Genomic DNA, 24,105 nt, shown 5'->3' with positions numbered 1-24,105 from the left:
GCGTCGGTCCCACAAGTTCGGCTACAGAAAAATCTCTCAGACCTGGGTTTGGTAGCGAAAGGCTGATGCTACTCTATTTTGTAGCTGAAGATTTAATGCTGTCCTGTATGGAAGTCAAAAGCAGACCACTGCCCCAAAATGAAGCCACTGGAACCTAGGGCAACCTTCTAGGTAGTCGATAAGTTTCTATCACTTTAACTGATATGTAGGCCATTTGGATTATATTTCCTGCTATAATTTATGCCTCTCAGATCTCTGGAATATTGACTGACTAACTGTATTTTTAACAGCAAGCTTCTTCCCCAAGGCTACAGCTTCTCCTCATATGTACAACTCAGGTCTCAGGCCTGGCTTTCCTAGAGTTACTAGGTCTCCAGCTGAGGAGGACAGATGACCTTGATCCCAGACTCGGAAAGGAATAAACTCACAAGTGCTTATAACACAAAATCATTTTTGTTTCCAAAGTTTTTACTTGACTCAAAGCCATGAGTCTATCTATAGCTTTCTCTCCAAAGTGGATTTCTCTACAGATAATGATCAGTGGTAGATAACGCTAACACACATAAAACTTTTCTTTTTGTAAACTTAAAATGTTCTTGTAAGCTTCAGGAAGTCCACTTGGATCTACCTCTCATAGGTCAGACAGAGAGAACTGACTCCCTTGTGGCACATGGAATAACTCAGATAACTGCAGAACAGGGCCAAGTACACCTCCAGAAATACACGGTGGGTAAAGTAGGTCAGTCACCAAGAATATCACCATTTTTTTATTTTTTGTGTTTTAAGTTTCACAAACTAATCTCTAACATGCATACGCTACCCTGCCCTGCACCTCCTGCTGGGATCACAGGTGGGAAATAGCTGCTGGAAGTCAGCACTCTACCCCCTCACTCTCTTGGGCTGAATGGCCCTGGATTGATTACTGCTATAGGATCTTCAGTGTCCTTATCTATAAACTACAATACTAATATGAGCCCTACAGAGTTGAGTAGACATACTGTATTTCCTTAACTATCCCAGGTACTTACTAAATATTAGTTTCCTCTCCTCAAGAATAGTTTCAAAGCTTTGGAGGTATGAAGGAAAAACTCCAAATTGAGGTACTTCATAAAGACATCTAGAACTAGGCTTTGATGGATAGGCAATCTGGATGAGGGGCATCTTTAGAATCTCAATCCTTGAGGATCTGCCAAGGCACCAGAATCAGGCAGAATAGAAACAAACACCCAGGAAAAGTAGCTGGAGCCTCCAATGTCCGAGTAAGGAGGTTGGATTTGATCTTTGGTCCCCGTGGAGATTTCTGAATAGAAGTAAAGTAATCAGACTTACTTTCAGTGTACTGATGTGGCAGTGGTGTGTGGATGGACAGCAGAGGAAGTTTGAGTCATAAAGACCAAGCAGGAGAGAGGTTCCCAAACACATTCCCTTCCCAAATCACAATGGGCTGCTCATGCTGCCATCCCAACCTAGGGAAGCTGAGAGGCAGACCTTGTGCTAGAGCCGCTGGAGCTGCTGGGGCTGCTGGAACTGGAGAGGATATCCTCCATGTTGGGCAGAACAAAGCCTGCCAGGTTCAGTAGATCTCGGATCATCTGGCCTTTGATGCTGATGTCCAGGGGAGAATTGGAGTGGAGGCTGCAGGGGTAGAATGCAAAACAGGGTCAAAGCAGCATTCCAGAAAGATTCTGGATCCTTCATCCAAATGAGGGCTTCTTAAAATACCCACACGTGTGAGCATCTTCAACAAATATGCTCAGCTGGGAGATGGTGGCGCACACTTTTAATCCCAGCACTTGGGAGGCAGTAGCAGGTGGATCTCTGTGAGTTCAAGGCCGCCTGATCTACATAGTGAGTTCTGGGACAGCCAGAGCAACAATAGAGAAACCCTGTCTCAAACGAACAAAAAACAAACAACAAGACAAATACCCTCAAAGACAACAAATAACCTCATGAAGCTTGATGAATCTGCCCATGCCCTTGGTTTGCTAGAAAATGGTAGGGATCAATAACTTTTAATAACCCCTCTCTAGTCTTAAAGATCCTAAGTAACAGCAAAGAATCAGTGAGTAAGTAAATACAGACCATGACAAGAAAAAAGTGAAGGAAGACTTTCCCAGGTCAAAAAGACAACAATGACAGGGATCCTGAGGATGAAAGACGGGCTCTACTCTGAGGAACACCACCACCTACCTTGGCGAAATGTTGACTTCGAGGACCCAGGGTTTTAGGTTCTCATCAAGCATGATGTCAAAACCAAAGAGTTCATGACAGCTGTAAGGGCGCCGCACATACAACTTCAGTAGGTTGGTCACGTAGGGCTCTGACCTGACAGTGGGATATCTAGAATTAGGAGGGCAGAAGCAACTTTCTCTTTAAAAGTGCCTCCTCAGAGTCAGCATGGGAATACATGCATGCAATCCCCATGTAAAAAACAGAGGAAAGTAGAAGCAGGGAAGTTAGAGGTTCAAGGCCAACCTTGGCAACATCAGACCATCTCACGATGGTCAATATCACGAACACCATCCCTCCCCACCCCGAAACAGTGGCTCTTAAGGGATGTGCCTGATCTGGGCCATCACCTTGATGAAGTTTGGTAAAATGAGCAGTGTGGTGGTTTGAATGAGAACAGTTTTCCATAGGCTCATATATTTGAACAGCTGGTTCCCAGTTGGTTAACTGTTAGGGAAAGATGCCTTGTTGGAGAAGGTGTGTCACTTGTGGTGGGCTTTGAGGTTTCAAAAGTCCAAGTCATTCCCAGTTCTCTCTGCCTTGTGCTAGCTCCCTGGAATCCTAGATCCCAAATTAAATGCTTCTATAAATTGCCTTGGCCAAGGTGTTTATCACAGCAACAGAAGAGAGACTAAGACAGCAGAATTTAACTCTGCTTCTTCCTATCTCCTATCCTCCAAACTGAAACAGAAAATGGGCACATCTTAGAGCACAGGAAAGAGGCAAAGAGAAAACATGAGGGTTCATGGCACACCCAACAGCAAAGTAGCACTGAAACTCACGAGATGATGGTTTTGACAACAACATCCTTTATCTTCTCCCAGATGGCATCACTATTAATTCCCTTCTGGCTCAGATAATTCCACAAAGCTTTCAGTGCCCTGAAGGGGAGAAGGAAGTATTTGGGGTTATGTCCTAGAAATGAGTGACAAGAGAAAAAATAAGGAGTAAGAAGCTAAAGATACCTTCTTTGTATCTCCCCAATGATATTTTTAAATAAGAAAGAGATGCATCTACATGCAAACAAACCAATTCTGAAGTGACAAGTCACTATACTCCTCAACTACAGACCCAAACCTCCCAAAGGCAAAGCCCTACCTAGGTTCAAGACAGAGTTTTGATAGAGACACACTGCCCTCAGTACCATTTGTGGCCCTGGCAGGCTGTCTCATCAGCATTGGCCTGGTATTCCGCATTCTTTTTATTGACACTGTAGTTGGTCAGGTGCATGAACTTGTTGCTAAGACTCTTCATGGAAGGGGAATACCTGGAAGTGAGAAGAATGGCAGAGGCAAGATGGTAAGAGCAGATGGAAACCAGGCAGCTATATCCCCAGGAAGGAGATAAAGGACAAGTGCACAGATTTGTTCTGCTCCTGAGGTCTAGAACAGCACAGCTAATCTACTTGGTAACCTCAGTACGTCAGGTACTCTTTCCTCATTTCCCACCCTCCCACCTTCCTTACTAATGAAAACCACCAAGATATCTGTGCCTTTTCTGCTCAGAGTCCTCATACCAACCAAAGAAAGAAAATCATCCAGTGTCAGGGGGAATGCCTCACCACCAGCACATACTTGCAACTGGCAAAGCGGACGAGTCCATCCGAAAAGAGGTAAATCCGTAGAGGATCATAAGAAGTAACGTAAACATAGATCCGAAGATCAAATTTGCTGCCACTAATGAGGTAGGGCTTGTGTAGATACCTGCAGAGAGGAAAGGCTAACTTTACACCCAGCCAGATGAATGAGCAAGCTGTGGTGAAAACTCTCAGCAGTTGACTAAGGAAGGTCTTTGGCTGGGAGGTCACAAGGAAAAACACTCTAAGGTAATTCAGAAACCAAGAAGACAGGAAGATGGAGAGAGGAGTGTGAGCTACACAGGCTCACCTCTGTACCAGGAGGGGCCTGCGCTTGGGGAGCTGACTCCATTTGTGAATGACCTGAATGCCAATGCCTCGAGCAGATGCTGGCTAGAAGTCAAAGGGGAAGGAAATGAGATTCGCTGTTTTCCCACCTTTGTCCCGTCATCCACTTCTCCCTTTGCCCCACTCACTGGCTTTACAATCCACTTCTGGCGGCTGCTGCTCTCCCATGCTTTGCGCAGGAGCTTGGCATCCTGGGGCAGGATAAAGGACTGGGGGAAAAAACTGAACTCTTTCTTGCCAAAACGGCTCTGCATGCGAGACAGGTTCCGCCACAGCCGGTCCTTCCTCCCAATCTGGAAGGAGCCTGGAAAGTGGTTTAGCTACAGAAGGGACAAGAGGCAAGCAGAGGGAAAGGGCAGAGGTGAGACCAAGAGAAACAAGATAAGCCCCATCCCATCATTCCAACATTCCCTGCAAAACAAAATTCACGTTCCTTTCTAGCTTTTCTTCTGCCATCTAGACACAAACTAGAGTCACCTGAGAAGAGTGAACTAATTAAAGAATTGCCTGCACCCGACTAGCCTGTGCAGTTTCTTGATTAACTACTGATGTGAGGCTCACCTTGGGCAGGGCTATCCCTCAGTAAGTGGTTCTGGGTTATATGAGAAAGCAAGCTGAGCAAACCCTGGAGAATGAGCAAGGCTTCTCCAGAGTCTCTGCTCAGTTCCTGCCTCAGCTTCCCTCAGTGATGGACTGTAAGCTGTAAGCCAAAGTAACCCTTGCCTCCCCAGATTGCTTTTGGCCAGTCTTCACCAGTGAGAGAGGCAGACTAGGACAGTCATGACAGTCACCTTGAGTACAATAGGAAAGCTATCACCATTTTCTCGTGACAGCATGTGAGACAAGGAGAGGAAAGCACCAGGCCATGGGGAGTCTAGGGGCACAGTGTTCCAACAGAACCACAGAATCCTCTCTACATAAATGTAGTTTGCAGAGAAGAAGCAGTTAGCGGTGGTAACGGGAAACTTATCAACTAAAAACAGACAAGGCCTCTCAAGACATGGAGTGAAAAGCACCTGGGCAGCAACAGGACTGGGGTGGGAGACACTTTGTTGAGACCCACACTGTGCTCTCTAGAACACTCCTCTGTAACTGTCCTCACCTGAATGCCCTTCCAACACTCCCTCCACTGCCCCAACAACACTCTCATCCTGGCCTGGTCAGTGGGACAAACAACTTGGAAAGGACCCACCTTCTGATGCTCTTTAATGGATCGAAAACCAGGAGACTTCATGTGGTGACCCCAGCAGCCCAGCCAGTCATCATTCCCTGCAGAAAGCAATCAGGAAGTCAGTCTCACTTAACAGCTCAGGCAGACTCTGGGACGGAACAAGGCCTCACCACTGAACTCAGAGTTACCATGGAGCTGCCCTACATGAGGCTTCAGGACCAGAGCCAAAACAATGATCTCCTGCCTCCCAATTCTGAACAACTGGCTCAGCCCAGAGGACTTTCAGAGCTAGGAGGTTGGAAGCTCCAAGACAGGGTCCCCACATACAACAGGGGGTCTCTAAGGCTCTCCTCCTGTCCAAAACCCATCTGGCAGGGCACACAGTTCAGAGGAACTCACTCTTACTGATCTTGAAGTGTGACCGTCCAATGGTCTGCTTGACAATGTTAGGAGTCACTGTGCTCATCTTCCACCGGAGCAGCTTCCTCTGTTCCCAGGGAAGTTTCTCCACTGGGGAAAGGCAAGGGCAGAGGGTCATAGTGAGGCGATGAAAAAGACGGCGGTGGTGCCCATTCTTTCCTAGACAGACAAATCACTACAAATTGCTTCAGATCAGGTTTAGAGAACTGCCCTTTATGGAAAGGGGGCTGTGCAGGAGTGAAGAGCAAAGCAAAGGCTGAAGCAGAAAAAAACCAAATAGAGGCCATGTGCTAAGCCAGAGATTATGAGACTGAGAAAGGTCAAAGGACAGACAAGTAAAGTTCACAATAGAACCTACATCCTGTGGAAACCGAGCACAAAAAAAGCCATTCTGGAAGAGCTCTCCCATCTTGTCCCCTCCACCCAGGTTAGCTGGTATCCTCTTGTGAGTTCCTCTGGACTGTGTCCCTTGGTTACAATTACCTCTTTCATCCCGAGTTCCAAAGTAGATGGTAGGGGACACATTGGGGAAGAGACTGTAGATGAGGGCTGGCCGCACAACCTTCTCATGATTGGAAAGGGATTTGGACATTAAATCCACACAGCTCCTGTGATGAGGAACAAACAGAATGAGAAAGGGACAGCTCTGAGGTTTTAACAGGATTGCATGTGATTCTGAAAAGACAAGTGTTTGACAGTCATGCTGCAAGCATGAACTCATACAGTGCTAGAGCTAATCTACCTATAGATTTGTATATCATTAAAAGCTACCATCAAGAGTCAAAGAGCCCAACGCCCTGATAGCACATCTCCAATATCCTGTGATAAACTTCCCCACCATGGTCAGGGAAGACCCAGAAAGGGTTCTGGAAGAGGAAGTGGACACTAGAAGACTGCTATACTACAACAAAGAGAGGAGGAGAAAAAGGACGGCAGGGGAACTGAAAGGAAGACACAGAAATGTTTTTGTTTCTGTTTTGTGTTTTGGTTTCTTCAAGACAGGGTTGTTCTATGTAGCTTTGGCAGTCATGGAACTTGCTCTGTAGACAAAGCTGGCCTCAAACTGATAAAGATCCATCTGCCTCTGCTTCCCAAGTGCTGGGATTAAAGGTGTGCACTGCCACCACTCAGCCCATAATATTTTAAGTGAGAAAAGAGCAAAAGAAAGAAAAGCAACAGTGAAACTTCTGACCTGTTCTATGCTTTAGTTCATGTGATGACAGACAGCCCACAAATGAAAACACAGCCACTCTTGTATGTGAAAAGGTAGGACTCATTACGTCTATGCATCTTTCTCTTACGGCAAATGGAGGTACTTAATTGGTATCCAGTATCTGCAACCAGAACCAGCTTCACTTTTATAAAACCAAGATAGGGTGGGCTTAAAAAGACAAATTATGCAACAGACTGGGAACATATTCCAGGATTTCTGTTCCCATCATAGAAAGATTTATTTCTTTTGTTTTCCAGATACCTCTGCCTTCATCTTCCTGGCTTGATATTTTAGAGTCAATAAAGCTGCTGCCACACCATCATATTTACAGACATGGGCAGCTTTGTTCATGCTAACCCAGACACAGAGGGTCTTCTCAGCTACAGGTAAAGCAGAGCAGACACACAGAAAGTAGCCAGTGTCAAAGTATGCTGGCAAGCCTCGATAAACAAGGCTAGATTTTAATTAAAAATGAGAACAGATATTTTTGCATTAAACACAAAATTCGAATTTTTTGTTCATTGAGTTTATTTTACTTTTCTAATTTTTTAAAAATATTTTTATGGTTTATTTAACTTTATGTGCATTGGTGTGAAGGTGTCAGATCCTCTGCAACTGGATCTTCAGACAGTTGTGAGCTGCCATGTGGGTGCTGGGAATTGAACCCGGGTCCTCTGGAAGAGCAGTCCGTGATCTTAACCACTGAGCCATCTCTCCAGCCCCTACTTTTCTAATTTTTTACATTTACTATGGTGTGTGTGTGTGTGTGTATGTGTGTGTGTGTATACATGATTGCCAGTGTCATTCACATCAGGGGGACAGTTGAGGGAGTTGCTTCTCTCTTTCATGTGAATTCTGGGGCTTGAACTCAGTCATCAGGTGTAGTAGCAAGTGCCTTTACAAGCTGAGCCCCCTTGTTACCCTTAATTTTCCATTCCTTTGTATTTTTAGAACAGAAAAACCTTCAATATTCAATAATTCAGGAGTTCTTTTTATTTTTTAAACAAATAATAAAGAGTTTAGTTAATTAATGAAGACAAAGCCTAATTCTGAGACAAGGTTGGAAGGGAAACAAAAAAGATTATGATGGAGGATGAGATTTATTCTGTTTTTTGTTTGGTTGGGTTTTTTTGTTTTTGTTTTTTGTTGTTGTTGTTGTTTTCGAGACAGGGTTCTGGCCTGGAACTAGCTCTTGTAGACCAGGCTGGCCTCGAACTCACAGAGATCCACCTGCCTCTGCCTCCCAAGTGCTAGGATTAAAGGCGTTTGTCACCACCATCCGGCTTTATTCTTTATTTTTTGGGCTAGTATTTTGTATAGGCTGGCCTCAAATTTACAGTATTTATCCAGCATCAAATTCTGGAGTACTGAGACTAATGCCATGGCACCTAGAACCAAAAGAGTCTCATTTGGGGCTAGAGAAATGGTTTCAGCTTTGCAATAGATCTGAGTTCAATTCTAGCATCCATATCAGGCAACTCATAACTGTTTATAGCCTGATCTCCAGGTAATATAACACCTTCATCGGGACTCTAAAGCCACCTGCACTGACTTACACTAAGCAAGTCAGGAGGAAGGAGCCAGGTAAGACATGTTCCTCCAAGGCTTCTGTTTAAGTTTGTGCCTTGAGCTCCTGTTTTGACTTCCCTTCATGATGGACTGTGATATATAATTGTGAACTGACATGACGTAAATCCCTTTCTCCCCAAGTGACCTAACAAGTGCCTTTTTGCTTTAGTTTTAATTTTTATAACTTATTTACTTGTGTATGTGTGTGCACATGTGTATGTGAATGTGCTGAGGGGTGCACACATGCTACAGTGTATATATAGATAACAGAAGACAACTTTTTTTAAAAAAAATTTATCTATTGGGGGCTGGAGAGATGGCTCAGAGGTTAGGAGCGCTGCCTGCTCTTCCAGAGGTCCTGAGTTCAATTCCCAGCAACCACATGGTGGCTCACAACCATCTATAATGAGATCTGGTGCCCTCTTCTGGTCTGATGGCATACATGCAGACAGAACACTGTATACATAATAAATAAATCTTAAAAAAAAGATTTATCTATCTATCTACTTATTTATTTATTTATTTATTAAGTATGCAGCATTCTGTCTGCATGGATGTCTGCAGGTCAGAAAAGGGCACAAGATCTCATTACAGATGGTTGTGAGCCACCATGTGGTTGCTGGGAATTGAACTCAGGACCTTTGGAAGAGCAGGCAATGCTCTTAACCTCTGAGCCATCTCTCCAGCCCCAGAAGACAACTTTTGGGGGAGGAGATTGGTCCGCTTCTCCCAGCATGTGGGTTCCAGGGATTAAACTCCAGTTCAGGCTTGGAAGCAAGCACTTTTACATTCTGTTTGGTCTAAATGTGTTTTAAATAAGAGTCCTTAAACAAGTTCTAAAAGCCTTTTACAGAATAACATGCTTTAAAAAAAAAATGCTTCCAGTATCTCTTGACATAGCATTCCAAAAGTATTTGTTCTACAAAGGACTTAAATAAATGGAAAGGCATAATGGTGTACATTACTGATCAAAGCACTCAGGCAGGTCTCTGAGTATATAGCTAAGACCAGCCTTATCTATACAGGGAGGTCTATGACAGCCAGGGCTATGTAGAGACCCTGTCTCAAAAAAAAAAAAAATCAAAACAAACACTTCTTAAACTACAGTTACATATAAAAACAAATAAGAAACTTGATGAGAATGAATTAGGGTTCTCAGGGCCAGTTAGGATAATGTCATTACAACCTTCAAGCATCTGCCAATGATCTGCATAGCACTCACCGAGATATTATTGCCACCGACTCACTGGGGGAGACGATACTTAAGGAAGAGCACTCTGAGTCTCCTGTAGAAGAAGAACAGAGAAATCCTCACTAGAAGATGGTGCTGCATGTGTACCCTCACCAAGCCCAGGCAACTATGTCTGTAACATCCTGGGTTCTGCAATGAGCACCACCTCTGCTCTGCAATGCATTCCTCGAACTTTGCAGGAGAGGAGGCAAGAGCAGTGGGACAGAGGGGCTAGGGACCAAAGCCCCTCACAAACTCCTAAGTTAGGCCCCCACAGCAGTGACTGCTGCAGGATGTGAGTCAAGCCTGGCACACACTGTTATCCCCCTTCCCTAGTGGATGGTGACTAAACCCCACAGTTAGAGGCAAAAGGATTCCTTACCCTCCTCTTCTTCATTTTCATCATGGCTGCAGCTATCTTCCAAATCTAGTTCATCTTCTGTATCTTCAGGCTCCACCTGGTTTGGCCGGAGGTCAGTAGCTGAACTGAAAGAAAAGAGTCATGCCTCCACCCAAGCCAGCTCCATAAAAGAAGCCACATTGGAGTCTCATTCCTTCACTGTTTCCCAGCAACAAGCAACAGTCTCCTCATCACTATCTGTTATCTCTTGTCTGGACCACATAAACTATTTCTCATGTCCTCAGAATTTAGGTCCAGCCACAGTTCCTCAGCTTTACATTCCTTATCTGCACATCATTTTCTCTGAAGTCTGCTTACAGTATGTAAGTTTAAAATTCTGCATACAAAAAGCATCAGTAAGTATCTGGTAATTTAATGTCCTTGGGATGTTCACTGGGAACTCAGACGGCCTTGGTGGATCGAGGTTCTGGAACAGTAATAAGACACAAGAGAAGGAATCAACTATGTCTGTCTTCAACTCTGAATGGCTGTCATACCAGGAATGCATGAGAATGCAATCTAGTTTGTAGTAAGTTGAAAAGTCATAGACCCTAAGATGTGGTGTCTGGAATTCTTACTTCTCCCCTGGTAATAACCTAAAACAGAGATGGGCAAATTCTCCAAAGGAACTATCAGTAAATATGTTCAGTTTTATACGTCGTTCCATCAGAACTTTCCAACTCTACTGTTGTAGCAAGAAAGCAGTTAAAGACAACAGTAAAAAAAAAAAAAAGGACAAAGTTGCATCCAATAAAACTTTATTTGTAAAAGCAAGGTTTAGTCTACAGGTTAGTTTTCTTTCCCCACCTTAAAATGAATCCCTACGTTAGAGTGAAAACTAAAACTTGTAGGACAGCTAAAAAATAAAGCCAACTATTAGAGATAGAAAGCAGCAGTGTGCCCAGATTATGGTGTAACTACTGTTCTGTTCTAAAGGAACCAAAGACAGGGTGCAACTTACTGGCTATCCGTAGCACATGAGCTCAGCTCCTTGGCTTCTTCAGATTCCTTCCCAGGCTGGCCAAGATGGACAGAAGAAAGGCGAGTGGCCACTTCAGCTACACCTAGAGGCTGGAGGGAAGAAGGGGGAACAGGAGCTCGGTCTTCTCCAAGTAATTGGGGGTCAATTACAGACCCACAGGTAGGGCTGGGGTTGAGCCCATGGACATGCGAGGCAAGGAGGTGAATGCTGATCCTTTTGGTACAAAAGACTGTACTGTCCAACCCCAAGGTGTCTGAGGCACCAGGAAGGATCCCACTGTCTAATCCAATGTCCTCCTGAGGAAACCGCTGGCCCATCAGAGGTTTCCACCGCCTGCTTCTATTGAGAAGACCCCACTGGAAGCTGGGGTTCACAAAACAAGCCTGTTCAAACTGGTAGCCTTGCCGTGGCATCTTCTCAAAGCCTTTTGCAGTCAACTTCCTCACAGCCTCAGTGAAGTGTACCTCTTTAGCAGCGCTCTGGGAATCCGAGTTCTCATCCAGGTCACAGGGATGTGCCTCCATCCTAAAGTTACTCTGACTGCACTGGGAAGAGGTAACACTGGCTGTGGATATGTTGAGTGTACTAGGGGTAGATAGGGTGGTAGAGGCAGTGGCATCATCTAAGACAGTGCCAATGCTTTGGGGCCCCTTATGGTCACCAGGCTGGGGTACACAGTCTCCAGTACCCCCTGAATGATGCCAGGAGACAGGTTGGATCTTGGGTGAGGATACTGGCTTCAGGCCATCTGTGGCTTGTGATAAGGGCACTTTAGTGCTATTTGGCCTCATGAAGGAGTTGTTGTTCAGCATGGGCTTGTAGGACAGTGGAGGAGATGCAATCTTCCCTGAGATAGCTGAGGAAAAGCTCTTCCTTGAAGGATTTTCCCCAGCGGCTGCCAGTGAGAGGTATGGATCAGTGGGTGAAGACGCCATGGGCTGGGCCATGGGGAAGACTGTAGAAGATGTGGCTTTATTGGCAGTGACACTGACAGGGAGACCCTTTTGGGGGAGAGAAAATGACCTTTTCTCTGATGGGCTGGAACGCACGCAGAAAGATTCCAGTTGCTGGTACGGTTTCTGCCTCACGTTGGTGCGGCGGTACAGCAGAGTATTGCTGAACAAGTCAGGGAGAGACTGCAGGCAACAGGGACTGCTGTGGCCTGCAATGACAGCTGTGGTTCCAGAGCTACATAAAGTGCTAGGGCAAAAGAAATAGGCTGGCTGGGGTGGGACTCCCAAGAAACTGGTGCCCAGCCCTGCTGACAGCGTGCCTACGTGCTTCCTTTCCAGCTTCCAGATTGGCTTCACCTGCTGATGGGCCTGAGACCAGACTTTGACCTCTGAGGGTTTCTCAGGTGGTGAAGCAGACACTGTGCCTGAGGGACGTCTCTGCTTGAAGCTGTTTCCTCGGCGCAGGCCAATATGGTAGTGTTCTGTTCCTGCTGAGGCCATGAGGGGCCCACATCATGGCAACATGGCCTCATGGCCTGGCTCAGGTAAGCTGCCACACACCTCTAGCACCAGCTGCATCCTTGTATCCGTCAGCCTGCGGGGAGAAAAATGATTGGAAATGCTGCCAGCTTGTAAGGATAGGTGCTATACTATGTAAGTAATAGGATCTTGCTTCCGTTTTAGTGACCAGTCTTAGTCATCATTTGGGGCCCTGAGAGAAGAACACATTTCCAGGGAGCTTGCAGAGGCCTTTCTGAGGCCTTCGTAGGATCAAATCTGGCTTTCTCAAGGATTAAGACTTTAAGGGTCTGCCAGTGCGAGGCTGCTCATGTATCCACATTCTCAGAAAGCTTGCCTCTCTCCAAAGAGAAGTAGTTGTTGAGTAGATATGATCAAGAGACACACACATATAAATATGGAACTGTCAAAGAAAAAAGTTGAAGCATGTTATTTTTTGTTTAAAAGCATCCTGGACTGCGGCTGAATGGCTGCCTTCTCTACCTAATATGGCAGGTCTGAAAGTGGCAAAGGTCAGACTGCACCCCCTCTCAACTCACTCAGAAAGCATTTGCTCTATTGTTCTTGCTCCACCTCAACATTTTTTAATCCTTAAAAAAAAAAAAAACAAAAACAAAGCAACAAACAAACAAAAACCAAAACAAGGCAAATTGAGAAAGAAACAAAAAATTTCCCAGCTCACTCTGAAATCTGAGCAGAGACAGCAATTTCATCTCTTCAAGAATCTTGTCAACCATTCAGGCTAAAATTCCAACCTACATATTGAAAACACGGAAGCTGAAACGAAACCCCAACACTATCTTTATCCTCAGCAGCCATAATGGAACAGAGGACTGAGAAAGCAGCAGAGGGGGGCAGGAGAGACTTCCATTCCAGGACCCAGACTGCAGTTTGGCTGCTCTCTGGGGTGGAGAACTTGTCTTGTAAGTCTTCTCTTCCAAATTTTTCTATAAAGCAGTATGTGCCTCGTCTTGTCTCACAATTTCTTCAGCATGCTCACTGTCTAAATAGAACTCACAAATCACTCTAATTTTTGTAGCTGTGGGAAAAGATGGATCTGCCTACATGACTACACCCAGAGGGAAATAACACCTATCTATGCACCTCAGAAAATGACATCCTGATACCCCTATCAAGAGAGCTAGAGAGAAGGAATTAGCAGGGAGAATTTTGTTCAAGTTGCATTTATGATATAAAAATAGGAAGAGATTTTACATTTTGATCAGAGTATTGTCCAAGACCCCCGTCTACAATTATCAGAGGGAAGGTGCCAAAGAACCTGACGAAGTCATGCAGCATTGCCCTCCTTTCCTACAAATGCTGACCTACAGGGTTTTTGTATCCTTTTCAAGAATACAAAAACATAACAACATAACAAAACAATAATGAGCTAAAAACAGTTTAAGTGCTATAAACAGTATTGAGGTCAGTATCCTCAAAAAGAAGAGACAAAATTCCACTCAAGACCAAACGGCAGAAATCACGTTTAAGAGACAATTACTCTGTACAGGTTCAATAAAGACTAACACTGAAAGAGCCAAGCCCATGGCCAGGCGGTGGTGGCGCACGCCTTTAATCCCAGCTCTCGGGAGGCAGAGGCAGGCGGATCTCTGTGAGTTTGAGGCCAGCCTGGTCTACAAGAGCTAGTTCCAGGACAGGCTCCAAAGCAACAGAAAAACTCTGTCTCGAAAAAACCAAAGAGTCAAGCCCTACCAATGACTTTGTAAAATATAGCACATGTGTATGTATAAAAGAGTGCTGGGTATACTCAAAACTCATAACTCAGCTCAGTCCTCTTCAGGAAGCCACATCTTGCCCTACCAATGCAACACAACAGATACCCCAAAGCAATAGAACAAAAGAGCTAAGGAAATAAAGCCAGAGATCCCTTGAAAAGCAATTCCACTAATGGTTCCCTATCCACTTCCATGCTTTTGTAAGTTCTGGTCCAAGCCTTCATAGGTGAAGTGTCTAAACGCATGCCATAGATTTCTCACCTAGATCAGAGACAGTCCCACTTTTCCCCACTGCATAATACCTCAGAACTAGACAACCCAAAGAAGAGATCCTTCCTTCTGCACATACTACTCACATTTTCTTCTCCGCAGCCCACCAGGTATTCCTCTGTGTCATGACACACAGACACCAACTAGTTTGATCTTTGTTTTTTGACAGGGTCTTACTATACAGTTTTGATGAGCCTAAAACTCAATAATATAAACCAGGATAACTTCCAGCTCACAGATTTTTGCTTGCCTCTGCTTCCCAAGATCTGGAATTAAAGGCATGTGCCACTACAATTGACTGGCTTGCCTTTTAATACAACTAAGGAAGAAAGAGTCTAAAGATTAAAATCCCATCCTCTTCAAAGGCTAAAGGCAGTTTGCTCCCATATGATGTCAAGCTGGCAAGTTGAATTAGCTCCAACGAAGGTGAATTCTTTTCTCACTGATGAGATACTCATGTCTCTGAGACAATCATTTCCACTCCTCTGTTCTCTTGTAAGTCCCATGGTGTGTAGGGTAACAAACTAGAGGAAGGCCTTTGTCTTTAACAAGAGTGTCTGTATGTAAGGTCCAGGGAGGTAAGATGGTTTCTTTAACTACGACAAAGAGTTCCACAGCTCATAACAGACATCCAGGGTTGGCTAGCATGGCGGTGTCAAGCAAAGACAAACCTGTGTCATATACTCTGTTGACAGTGGCTCCAAGAACACAAAGTGAACAATACCACTCCACAACAGAACTGCATAGAGGTGCCTCAACTCTGTTTTAGTGCAGAAGTAGTTTCTGGTTCAAACAAGGAAATGATGTTTGCTAAAAGCAACTTCTTTTTCTTTGTGGAAATCCCTAATGAAATCAAAGCTCAGTGTCCTGGGAAGCAGAGATTTAGTGACTATTCAAGTAGCCTGTGACCTTACCACTGCCACAGGTCACAGTTACCTGTGTGATGCCCAGTGCCTACAGCAATGTGAGTGTGAAGCTTAAAAAAGGTTTGAAAGGGTTCAAATTCTAAGAATTTGAGGAAATAAGCTAACACTAAGAATGGTGAGTTCTCATAGGCATAGTGGCTCAAGTCTTTAATCCCAGCAATGGGGGTGTGCGGGAGGCAGAGGCAGGCTTGAGGTCAGCCTGGTCTATAGAGTGAGTTCTAGGACAGCCAGGGCTACACAGGGAAACTGTCTCCAAACGAAACAGAACGAGAAAAAGTGCTGAGCTCTACTATCAAGTCAAAGTCACAGAGGCAAATACTGCCTGGCACCCAGATACCCTCACAAGGCAGCTTCCTGCTGGGTCAAGCCCATCCCCTTAAGTTTTCTCTTTATTTCACACACAAGCTTTTTCCCAGCGCCCCCCCCCCCCTTAAATTCGTAAGTGTATGCCTTTAGGATCCAAGGAACAGATTGCCCTTCTCCCAAGCAAAACGTTAGGATGAGTCAGCTGGGGAAAGAGAACAGGGAGAAAAGATATTAACTAGTATATGTGGAAGGCCATGCACAGACCATTGGTTTGGTAGAAGTCTTTCTTCACAAATACCCAAGTTGGCCAGGCGTGTTAGTGCACGCCTTTAATCCCTGCATTCAGGAAGCAGGTGGCTCTCTATGAGTTCAAGGCTAGACTGGTCTACACAGTGAGTTCTAGGCCAGTAAGATCCTGTCTGAGAGCAAACAAAGACAAATACCCATTTTAGCCAGTCATGGTGGCACATGTCTTTAATCCCAGCTTTCGGGAAGCAGAGCCAAGTGGAGCTCTGTAAATTCCAGGCCAGCCTGGTCTACATACTGAGTTCCAAGTCAACTGGCACTACATAGTGGGACCCTCTCTCGAGATAAAGAAAGAAAACCAAAATCCCCACAACTTAGCATGCAAACGGTGTGCATATAAACATATACTGTAAGATTTTAGACAATTCTGAAGCCATTTCTGACAATTCCAAACCCTCTCAGCCTCTGTGCCTCAGTGCTTCCCCTCCTCCCCTGGGAACCAAGGACCTAACAGCTACACATGCACGTACTCAGTTCCTGAACAATTACCCATACACGTATGTTTTGACTCAGTCCTCTGGGAAACGGGGTCAAAATGACCTCTTACTTCATCTGATCTGGCAATAGTTCTCCAGTCAATTATTGGTTTTAGCCCTTTTCAAATAAGCCAATCATAATGGTCAAGGAACAATCCCTCTTGTTTCTATGGGGCCTTCTCCTTTAAAAGTAGACTGTACCAGCTATTAGAGGTCTCTCGGCTTCCCGAATGCTGAGGGACCCTGTCATGACAGAATTAATAAAATCCTCATGCTTTTGCATCGGCTGTGGTATGTGAGGTGGTCTCTGGGGCGACTCCTTCTCGGGTTGGACACTAGAGTCCAACAATACATGTAAACAAAGTCATATACATAAAACAAAAATATTTAAAAGTAGTCAACTTAAATCAAATTTCACCAAAGCAATTGATTAATTAAGCAAATTAAAATAAAATTTTCTGAGGGTGGAGAGGCGGTTCAGTGGTTAAAATGTACTGGTTTGCTCTTCCAGAGGACCAAGGTTCAATTCCCAATACCCAAACGGCAGCTCACAACCATCGGTAACTCCAGTTCCAGGGGATCTGTTGCCTTCTGGTTCCACAGGTGCCAGGCACATATGGAAAAACATGTAGGCAAAACAGCCATACACATAAAATAAAATTTTTAAAAGATAATTTTCCACAAACTCTATTATTTAATTTATATACTTAAAACACACATACCTTAAAGAAAGCAAAGGCATTTGTACTTATTGTCTCTGCCAATAACAAAATGACCCAGCACTTCCTGAACCTTCAAAGAACTTAGAGAGCCAACAAACTGAACACACCTGGAAAACAGCAGTTTGAATAATCTAATGTCTTACCGAGTCAGTGAAATTATATGATTCCTGTCCCTATATATTATCCCCGAGGAACAAGGAGATCTAAGAGGAATAGGGTGTACTCACTAAGCTACTGCCTGTAGAGTTCAGGATTAAAAGAATACAAGGCTAAGTTCCACCATTTAGGCCTAAACAGGAAACTGCCCAGCAGAAAGGAAAGTAAAAGTTAATTAAGAGCACAGTAGAAGTTGAAAAGGGAATTCTTGGAAAGTATTTCTGGAAAACTTTCAGGGCATCTATTTGTGTAAAGACAAAGGGCTGGAAAAATACACACCCCACTGTTAGTGGAGTCATCCTGAGCAGAGGGATGGAATAAAGGATCAGACAGGGGAAGGTGAGGGGGATATCTGATAATTTACTTCAAGACACCTGCATTATTTTTTGACATTTCAAACAAAAATACGCATTACTTGTGCGAAGTTTTCCAAGAGTCTCCAGGGTACTCTTCCCAGCCACACTGCATTAGCAGCACCACCTCCCAGGAGCTCCTGCCCAGCAGAGCTCTGGTGGGCAGTTCATCACATTCAGTACTCAGCAATTAGTCACTTTCAGTGCTGGGCCTCTCAGCTGCAGTATTCTGGAAAAGCAGGAGAGAGGAAATAACCATAACCCTACTAAGAGTTAAGAAACCAAATTTTAAAATTCACATAAGGCACAGAAGCATGGTATATCAATGGGCACGATAGCACACCCATAACCATAGAATAGGCAGAAGGTTGTGAATTTTAGACCATCACAGTTCCTGATCCACAATACACTGACTGGCCACATTGTCATTGATACCTGCCCTGTTTTTATTTGATTTTTTTTTTTAAGATTTATTTATTTATTGTGTACACAGTGTTCAGCCTCCTTGTATGCCTGCAGGCCAGAAGAGGGCACCATATCTCATTACAGATGGTTGTGAGCCACCATGTGGTTGCTGGGAATTGAACCCTGAACCCAGGACATCCGGAAGATCAGCCAGTGCTCCTAACCTCTGAGCCATCTCTCCAGCCCTATTTGCTTGATTTTGTCTTTTGTCAGCTTGACCCAAGTTAAAGTCATCTATCAAGACGGACCCTAAATTGAGAAAATGCCCATAAGACTGGCCTATTGGCAAGTCTGTGGGGCATTTTCTTGATTAATGATTGGTGGGAGGATCCAGCCCATGGTGGGCAGGTGGTCCTGGGGGTTGTGTAAGGAAGGTAGCTGGGCAAATCATGGAGCACAAGCCAGTAAAATAACACTCCTCTACGGTCTCTGCTTCATCTCCCGTCTCCAGGTTTCTGACCTGAGTTCTTGTCCTGACTTCCCTTCAGGATGGACTACAACTGTAAAACGAAATAAACCCTATGGTCCCTAAGTTGTTTTTGATCATGGTGTTTTATCACATCAATCAAAAGCTAACTGGGGCAGTACTCAAAGACCCTATCTTTCCCCTCGTTCTTTTTATAATCTGCTATGAAAGAAGAAAAATAGAAGGAACAAATGATTGTTCTACCAAGAATTTCAATTTTAACTAGGACAAGCAATGTTCTCTTATACAGACATCACTGGAGCAAGGCAGAGTAGCTCAGGCCCATAATCCTAGCACGTGGGAGGCTGAAGTAGGAGGACTGCCTCGAGTTCTAGGACAATCTGGGCTATGCAGTGAGTTCCAGGTGAGTCTAAGCTACAAAGGGAGACACTGAACAAACAAAAAGACATAACAGCTCTTCGGGAGCTTTTGTGACATTTACTACCAGTATTATACTACTAGTACTTAAATTCTTTAGCTAGAATATGATTTCCCATTAAAACATACCAGAAAGGTCACATAGCTCAGTAAATAAAGGTGTTTGCCTCCACGACGAATGACAAGTTCGTCCACAACTTGGACGAACAACTTGGTCGTACAAGTTCCAACCACAGTACCCACATGAAGAAACAATTTCAAGTTGTCCTCTGACCTTCTCATATTCATCTCATATTGACATGGATGGGTGGGTGGACGGACAGAGAGAGAGAGAGAGAGAGAGAGAGAGAGAGAGAGAGAGAGATGTAAACTTAAAAATTAAAGACAATCATGCCAGGAGGTATGTGGTAAACTAAACCCCTTTCTGTTCTCTTGCTTCTGGGTCTTACTGGCTTTTACATAAAAGCTTTTACAGGCTTTATGATTTCTGACACCGCATGAAGAGTTTAAAAGTTGGGCTAGAGAGATGGCTCAGAGGTTAAGAGCACTCACTGACTGCTCTTCCAAAGTTCCTGAGTTCAATTCCCAGCAACCGCATGGTGGCTCACAACCATCTGTAATGAAACCTGGTGCCCTCTTCTGGCCTGCAGGCATACATAAAGACAGAATACTGAGAATACTGTACACAAATCTTTAAAAAAAAAGTTTAAAAGTTTTTACTCAACCACTTCCTAGACTCTGTTTTCTAAATGCCATTTGTTAATAAGTTAATAAAAAGAGACAGAGTCATCTTAAAGTGGATGATTCCAGGTCTGGGGTTAAAAAAAAAAAAACCAGGAGATAGGCCTTTAATATTTGCTGTCACCAAAAAAAAAGGGAAAGAAAATGGTAACCCCAAAAATGGTACTGTTCTATAGCTAAGAGGGACATCAAAAGATCCCCAAAATAATAGTGAGACAATGGGTGCCTTCCCAACAGCACTAGGAAGGAGGCAAGGATGGCCATTTATCAGTGTTAGTCAACTCTGTGCTGGAAGGCAAAAGGAAACCAAGGAACCAGGTGGTAGAGGCACACTCCTAATTCCAGTGCTTGGGAGGAAGTGGCAGGTGTATCTCTATGAGTTTGAGGCCAGTTTGGTCTACAGGGCTGTAGTTGGAATTTTCTTTGGGCTGCCAACCAGCTCCCAAATAAAGACACAGGGAATTATTAATTATGAATGCTTGGTCTTACCTTAGGTTTGACCCACTAGTTCTCTTAATTTAACTTGTTTCTATTCATCTACATTTTGTGTAGGTGTTTTTTACCTTTCTTTCACTCTGTGTGTCCTACTTTCCTACTTCCTCCATGTCTGTCTGTCTGGCCCCTGGCATCTTTTTTTTCCTTCCCCCAGTCTAAATTCCTCCTCTTACTTATTCTCCCTGCCCAGAAGTTCACCCTATACTTCTCTTTCTTTCTTCTTCCTTCGCCATTGGCCTTTCATATTAGGCAAATCAGGTGCCTTATGCAGGCAAGGTAAAACAGCAACACATCTTTATATAATTAAACAAATATTACACAACATAAACAAAAGCAACACATCTTTGCATAATTAAACAAATACTCTGCAACAGAGTAAGTTCCAAGACAGACAAGGCTACCCGAGAAACCCTGGCAAGAAACCAAAAGGAGGGGAAAAGAGGAAGGAAGAAAGGAAGGGAGGGAGGGAGGGAGGAAGGAGGGAGGGAGGAAGGAGGGAGGGAGGATGGAAGGAGAAAAAAATGGAAAAGAGACAAATAAGAATTTTTGTTTGTTTGTTCGTTATTCCCAAGCAGAAATAGAAACCCTAAGAAATTAGGCCAACAAGATGGCTCAGTCAGTGGGTTAAGGCTCTTGCTGTCTGTCAAGCTAGAAACCACTCAAGTTCAATATCAAAATACACACAGGCGAGAATCATCTCCCACAAATTGTCCTCTGATCTCCACGCATGCACTAAACATGCTCACTTATGAATACACACACACAAAATAAACGTTTAAAAAATTTAAATTCATAGCTGGGCATGGTGGCACATGCCTTTAATCCAACACTCAGGAAGCAATCTCAACCATATCTCTGTGAGTCCAAGGCCAGCCTGGTTTATAAAGCAAGTTCCAGGACAGCCAAGAATGTTACAAGGAGAAACCTTATCTTGAAGAAGGAAGGAAGGAAAGAAGGAAGGAAGGAAAAATTTCTAAGAAATCAATAAAATTCCAAGAAGTCTACCAAAAAAACCCTATTAGAATGAAAAAACAAGTTTAGTAAGGCTATAGGGTACAAGACTGATACACAAAAACAACTAAAAGTTTTTAATTCATCTTTTGTGTATGCATGTGTAGGTCGGCTTCAACCTTGTTTAAAACAAGAGCTGGATTTTTTTTTTTTTTTTTTTTTTTTTGCTATTTATGCCAGGCAGAGGCATGCGGATCTCTGGTAGTTGGAGGCCAGCCAAGACTGTTACATTGAGAAAGCCTGTAGGGTCAGGGGCAAAGAAAACCCAACAAAAACCATCAAACTTTCTTTGAAGCTGGCATTACTTGTTGATTGAGTGGAAGAGAAGGTCAGCGGAGGTAAGGCTCAAGTCCTCATTACTGCTGACAGGTTGTAATTTTCTTTGCCAAACAGATTTCTGTTCTGGGGCTGGAGACCCTCTCTTTCCCTTAGATTTTCTTTTTTTTTTTTTAGAGAGTGGGTCATTCATGTAGCCCAGGCCTCAAACTTATGCTCCTCCTGCCTTAGACTTAAGAGTGCTGAAATTTTGCATCATTGCCTCCATTCCTGGTTTTGATTTTTGGTATATTAAAGTCATAATAGAGAATATCATGATTTTGGAATATCAGCCTCTTTCCTGCCCCTGATACTAATTAAAGTTTAATTGGGCAGGGAGGAGGATTGATTCATTAGTGTCGTTAGTACTCCTCTCTTGTCCTCTAATGTGACTTCCCAAACATTTGGCATTCCCATCTACTTTCAAAAAGATTAAAAGATAATTTGTTTCCTCTTGAATGACAGTGGCTATAGAAACTCTTGAGTTTCTTCCCACAGTGCCTCCCTTGTTTCATTAGCACTAGAGACCCTATCTCAGCCTCTTAGGTTCCTGTTTCTCAGCTGAGTGTAGACAGCATCTAGCATCTCTGCTGAGAACAAGACTTGGGTTTTGTGGGCAGTGAGGTGTCTGTAGTGAATCAGGTTTTAATGGCATTCTTCAGGCAACGGCACCCCCGTAGCTTGTTGATTGGCACCAGAAAGTGCTTTGTTAAGCTTCATCTGCCAGGCCCTGGTGTTTGTCTCCTCCTCTAAGTTGGGAACCAGAGTTTGCAAGTTTACTGGCAGGCGGATTTAAAACAACTACATTTAAGACTTCTCATTTGGACATGTGACTTTGCTCTGTACTTTAGAGCGTGGCAGGTGGGTTCCTGTAGGTAGTGGAGTGTGCATGAGCATCCTGTTGCATCAATATCATTTGTTAAAAAGATGAACCCTTTATGTAATTGCCGAGGCAACTTTTAATTGGTCAGAACGTGGTTTATTTCTGGACTCTGTTGTGCCCCATTGGCCTACATGTCTATTCTTAACACTAGACTCATAGCCTTGTTCTAAATTGTGAAATTAAGCAGAGTAAGTCTCCTAGCTGGTATGTCTCCTGTTCTAGATCTCTTTGTATATAGATTTTCATATCCACTTGTCAGTTTCTTCAGAAAAGCTCCCAGGTGCTGACATTAAAGGCGTGCAGCGGGCTCAAAGTAAGTTTGCTACTTAACTGTCCCCTATCTGCAGTCACTACCTTAACCAAGCAAGCCACCATCATCTGCCACCAGTTGAATTCTCTACTTCTACATTTACCCCTCCTTAGAATCTCCTCCATTTCTTTTTTGTGTTAGACTAAAACCATCAGATGCTCCTGAGCCTGCCAGGCCTGACAGTGTAGACCTGTAATTCTAATTACTGAAGGATGATCGTGATGATCATGGGTTCAAGGCTTTTAGGAGCTACAGAATGAATTCAAGACCAGCTTGGCCAACTTAGTGAAAGACTGCTCAAAATAAAAGGTAAGATATAGCCGGTCAGTGGTGGCACACACCTTTAATCCTTGCACTCAGAAGACGAAAGCCAGGAAGATCTCTATGCATTTCAGATTAGTCTAGGCTACACAGAGAAATTCAAAATAAAATAAAAATAAACCACCTTTAAACTGGGCAGTGGTGGCACACGCCTTTAATCCCAGCACTCGGGAAGCAGAGGCAGGCGGAGGATCTCTGTGAGTTCAAGGCCAGCCTGGTCTATAAGAGCTAGTTCCAGGACAGACTCCAAAGCTAAAGAGAAACTTTTGTCTCAAAAACTTAAAAAAAAAAAAAAGTGTTGGGATATAGCCTAGAACAGAGCGGTTGGTTAGTTGCCTGGGCATGCGCAAGGTCCTAGGTTCAATCCCAAATCATATTCTCTTTCACACACACACACACACACACACACACACACACAGAGAGAAAGAGAGAGAGAGAGAGAGAGAGAGAGAGAGAGAGAGAGAGAGAGAGAGAGAATGTGTGTTTCAGAGTCTACTCTGTTCTGTCCAATCTGCAGGGATACTTTTGCTCTGTTTCCTTAAGCAAGTGAGAACAATTAGTAGCCTATGATGCCAAAGAACCTACCTATGCTGTCTCAAAACAACCAAGTCTCTAGGGGCCAGACCCAGATAAACTTGAACAAGCACCTATTTCTACAGAAAGCAATTATTCATTATGCACTGATTAAATCATTATCTTGGATAACTGCTGAGATCTGTAGTTTCTTCCACCTAGGTGTTTCTGTAGGTCACCTGGGGGAATTTGGAACACTGGAAAAGGTTCATCATCTACATACAATCTACAAGGTCCCTGATAGGATCCCTTGCTGTAAGTAACTCACCTGGCAATGGACAGGGT

At 43.9% G+C, this 24,105-nt stretch overlaps 1 protein-coding gene across 4 annotated transcripts in view; it reads right to left on the bottom strand.

Moving 5' to 3' along the window:
• The window catches only part of Ttll4 (tubulin tyrosine ligase like 4), a 41,095-nt gene that overhangs the window by 10,176 nt on the left and 6,814 nt on the right, over positions 1 to 24,105 (bottom strand). The window contains exons 2-15 of one of the 4 annotated variants that reach the window (XM_048459369.3): positions 11,604 to 12,687; positions 11,119 to 11,228; positions 10,140 to 10,243; positions 9,749 to 9,812; positions 6,228 to 6,352; positions 5,724 to 5,834; positions 5,346 to 5,422; positions 4,282 to 4,473; positions 4,116 to 4,198; positions 3,804 to 3,932; positions 3,374 to 3,496; positions 3,012 to 3,110; positions 2,191 to 2,325; positions 1,489 to 1,635 (exon numbers count right to left, since the gene is read on the bottom strand). In XM_048459369.3, the coding sequence (XP_048315326.1) occupies positions 1,489 to 1,635; positions 2,191 to 2,325; positions 3,012 to 3,110; positions 3,374 to 3,496; positions 3,804 to 3,932; positions 4,116 to 4,198; positions 4,282 to 4,473; positions 5,346 to 5,422; positions 5,724 to 5,834; positions 6,228 to 6,352; positions 9,749 to 9,812; positions 10,140 to 10,243; positions 11,119 to 11,228; positions 11,604 to 12,593 (2,489 nt within the window). In that variant the 5' untranslated portion in view covers positions 12,594 to 12,687. Of the gene's footprint in view, positions 1 to 1,488; positions 1,636 to 2,190; positions 2,326 to 3,011; positions 3,111 to 3,373; positions 3,497 to 3,803; positions 3,933 to 4,115; positions 4,199 to 4,281; positions 4,474 to 5,345; positions 5,423 to 5,723; positions 5,835 to 6,227; positions 6,353 to 9,748; positions 9,813 to 10,139; positions 10,244 to 11,118; positions 12,688 to 17,924; positions 18,073 to 24,105 lie in introns of those variants that run through there. The other 3 variants (XM_048459368.3, XM_048459367.3, XM_087904446.1) reach the window with 3 other exon arrangements.

Source organism: Myodes glareolus, chromosome 1, assembly GCF_982192425.1.
Source record: "Myodes glareolus chromosome 1, mMyoGla1.1, whole genome shotgun sequence".
Lineage (NCBI taxonomy): Eukaryota > Metazoa > Chordata > Mammalia > Rodentia > Cricetidae > Myodes > Myodes glareolus.
Note: the sequence above shows the minus strand (reverse complement) of the source record. Positions and strands in the feature narration are given on the sequence as shown.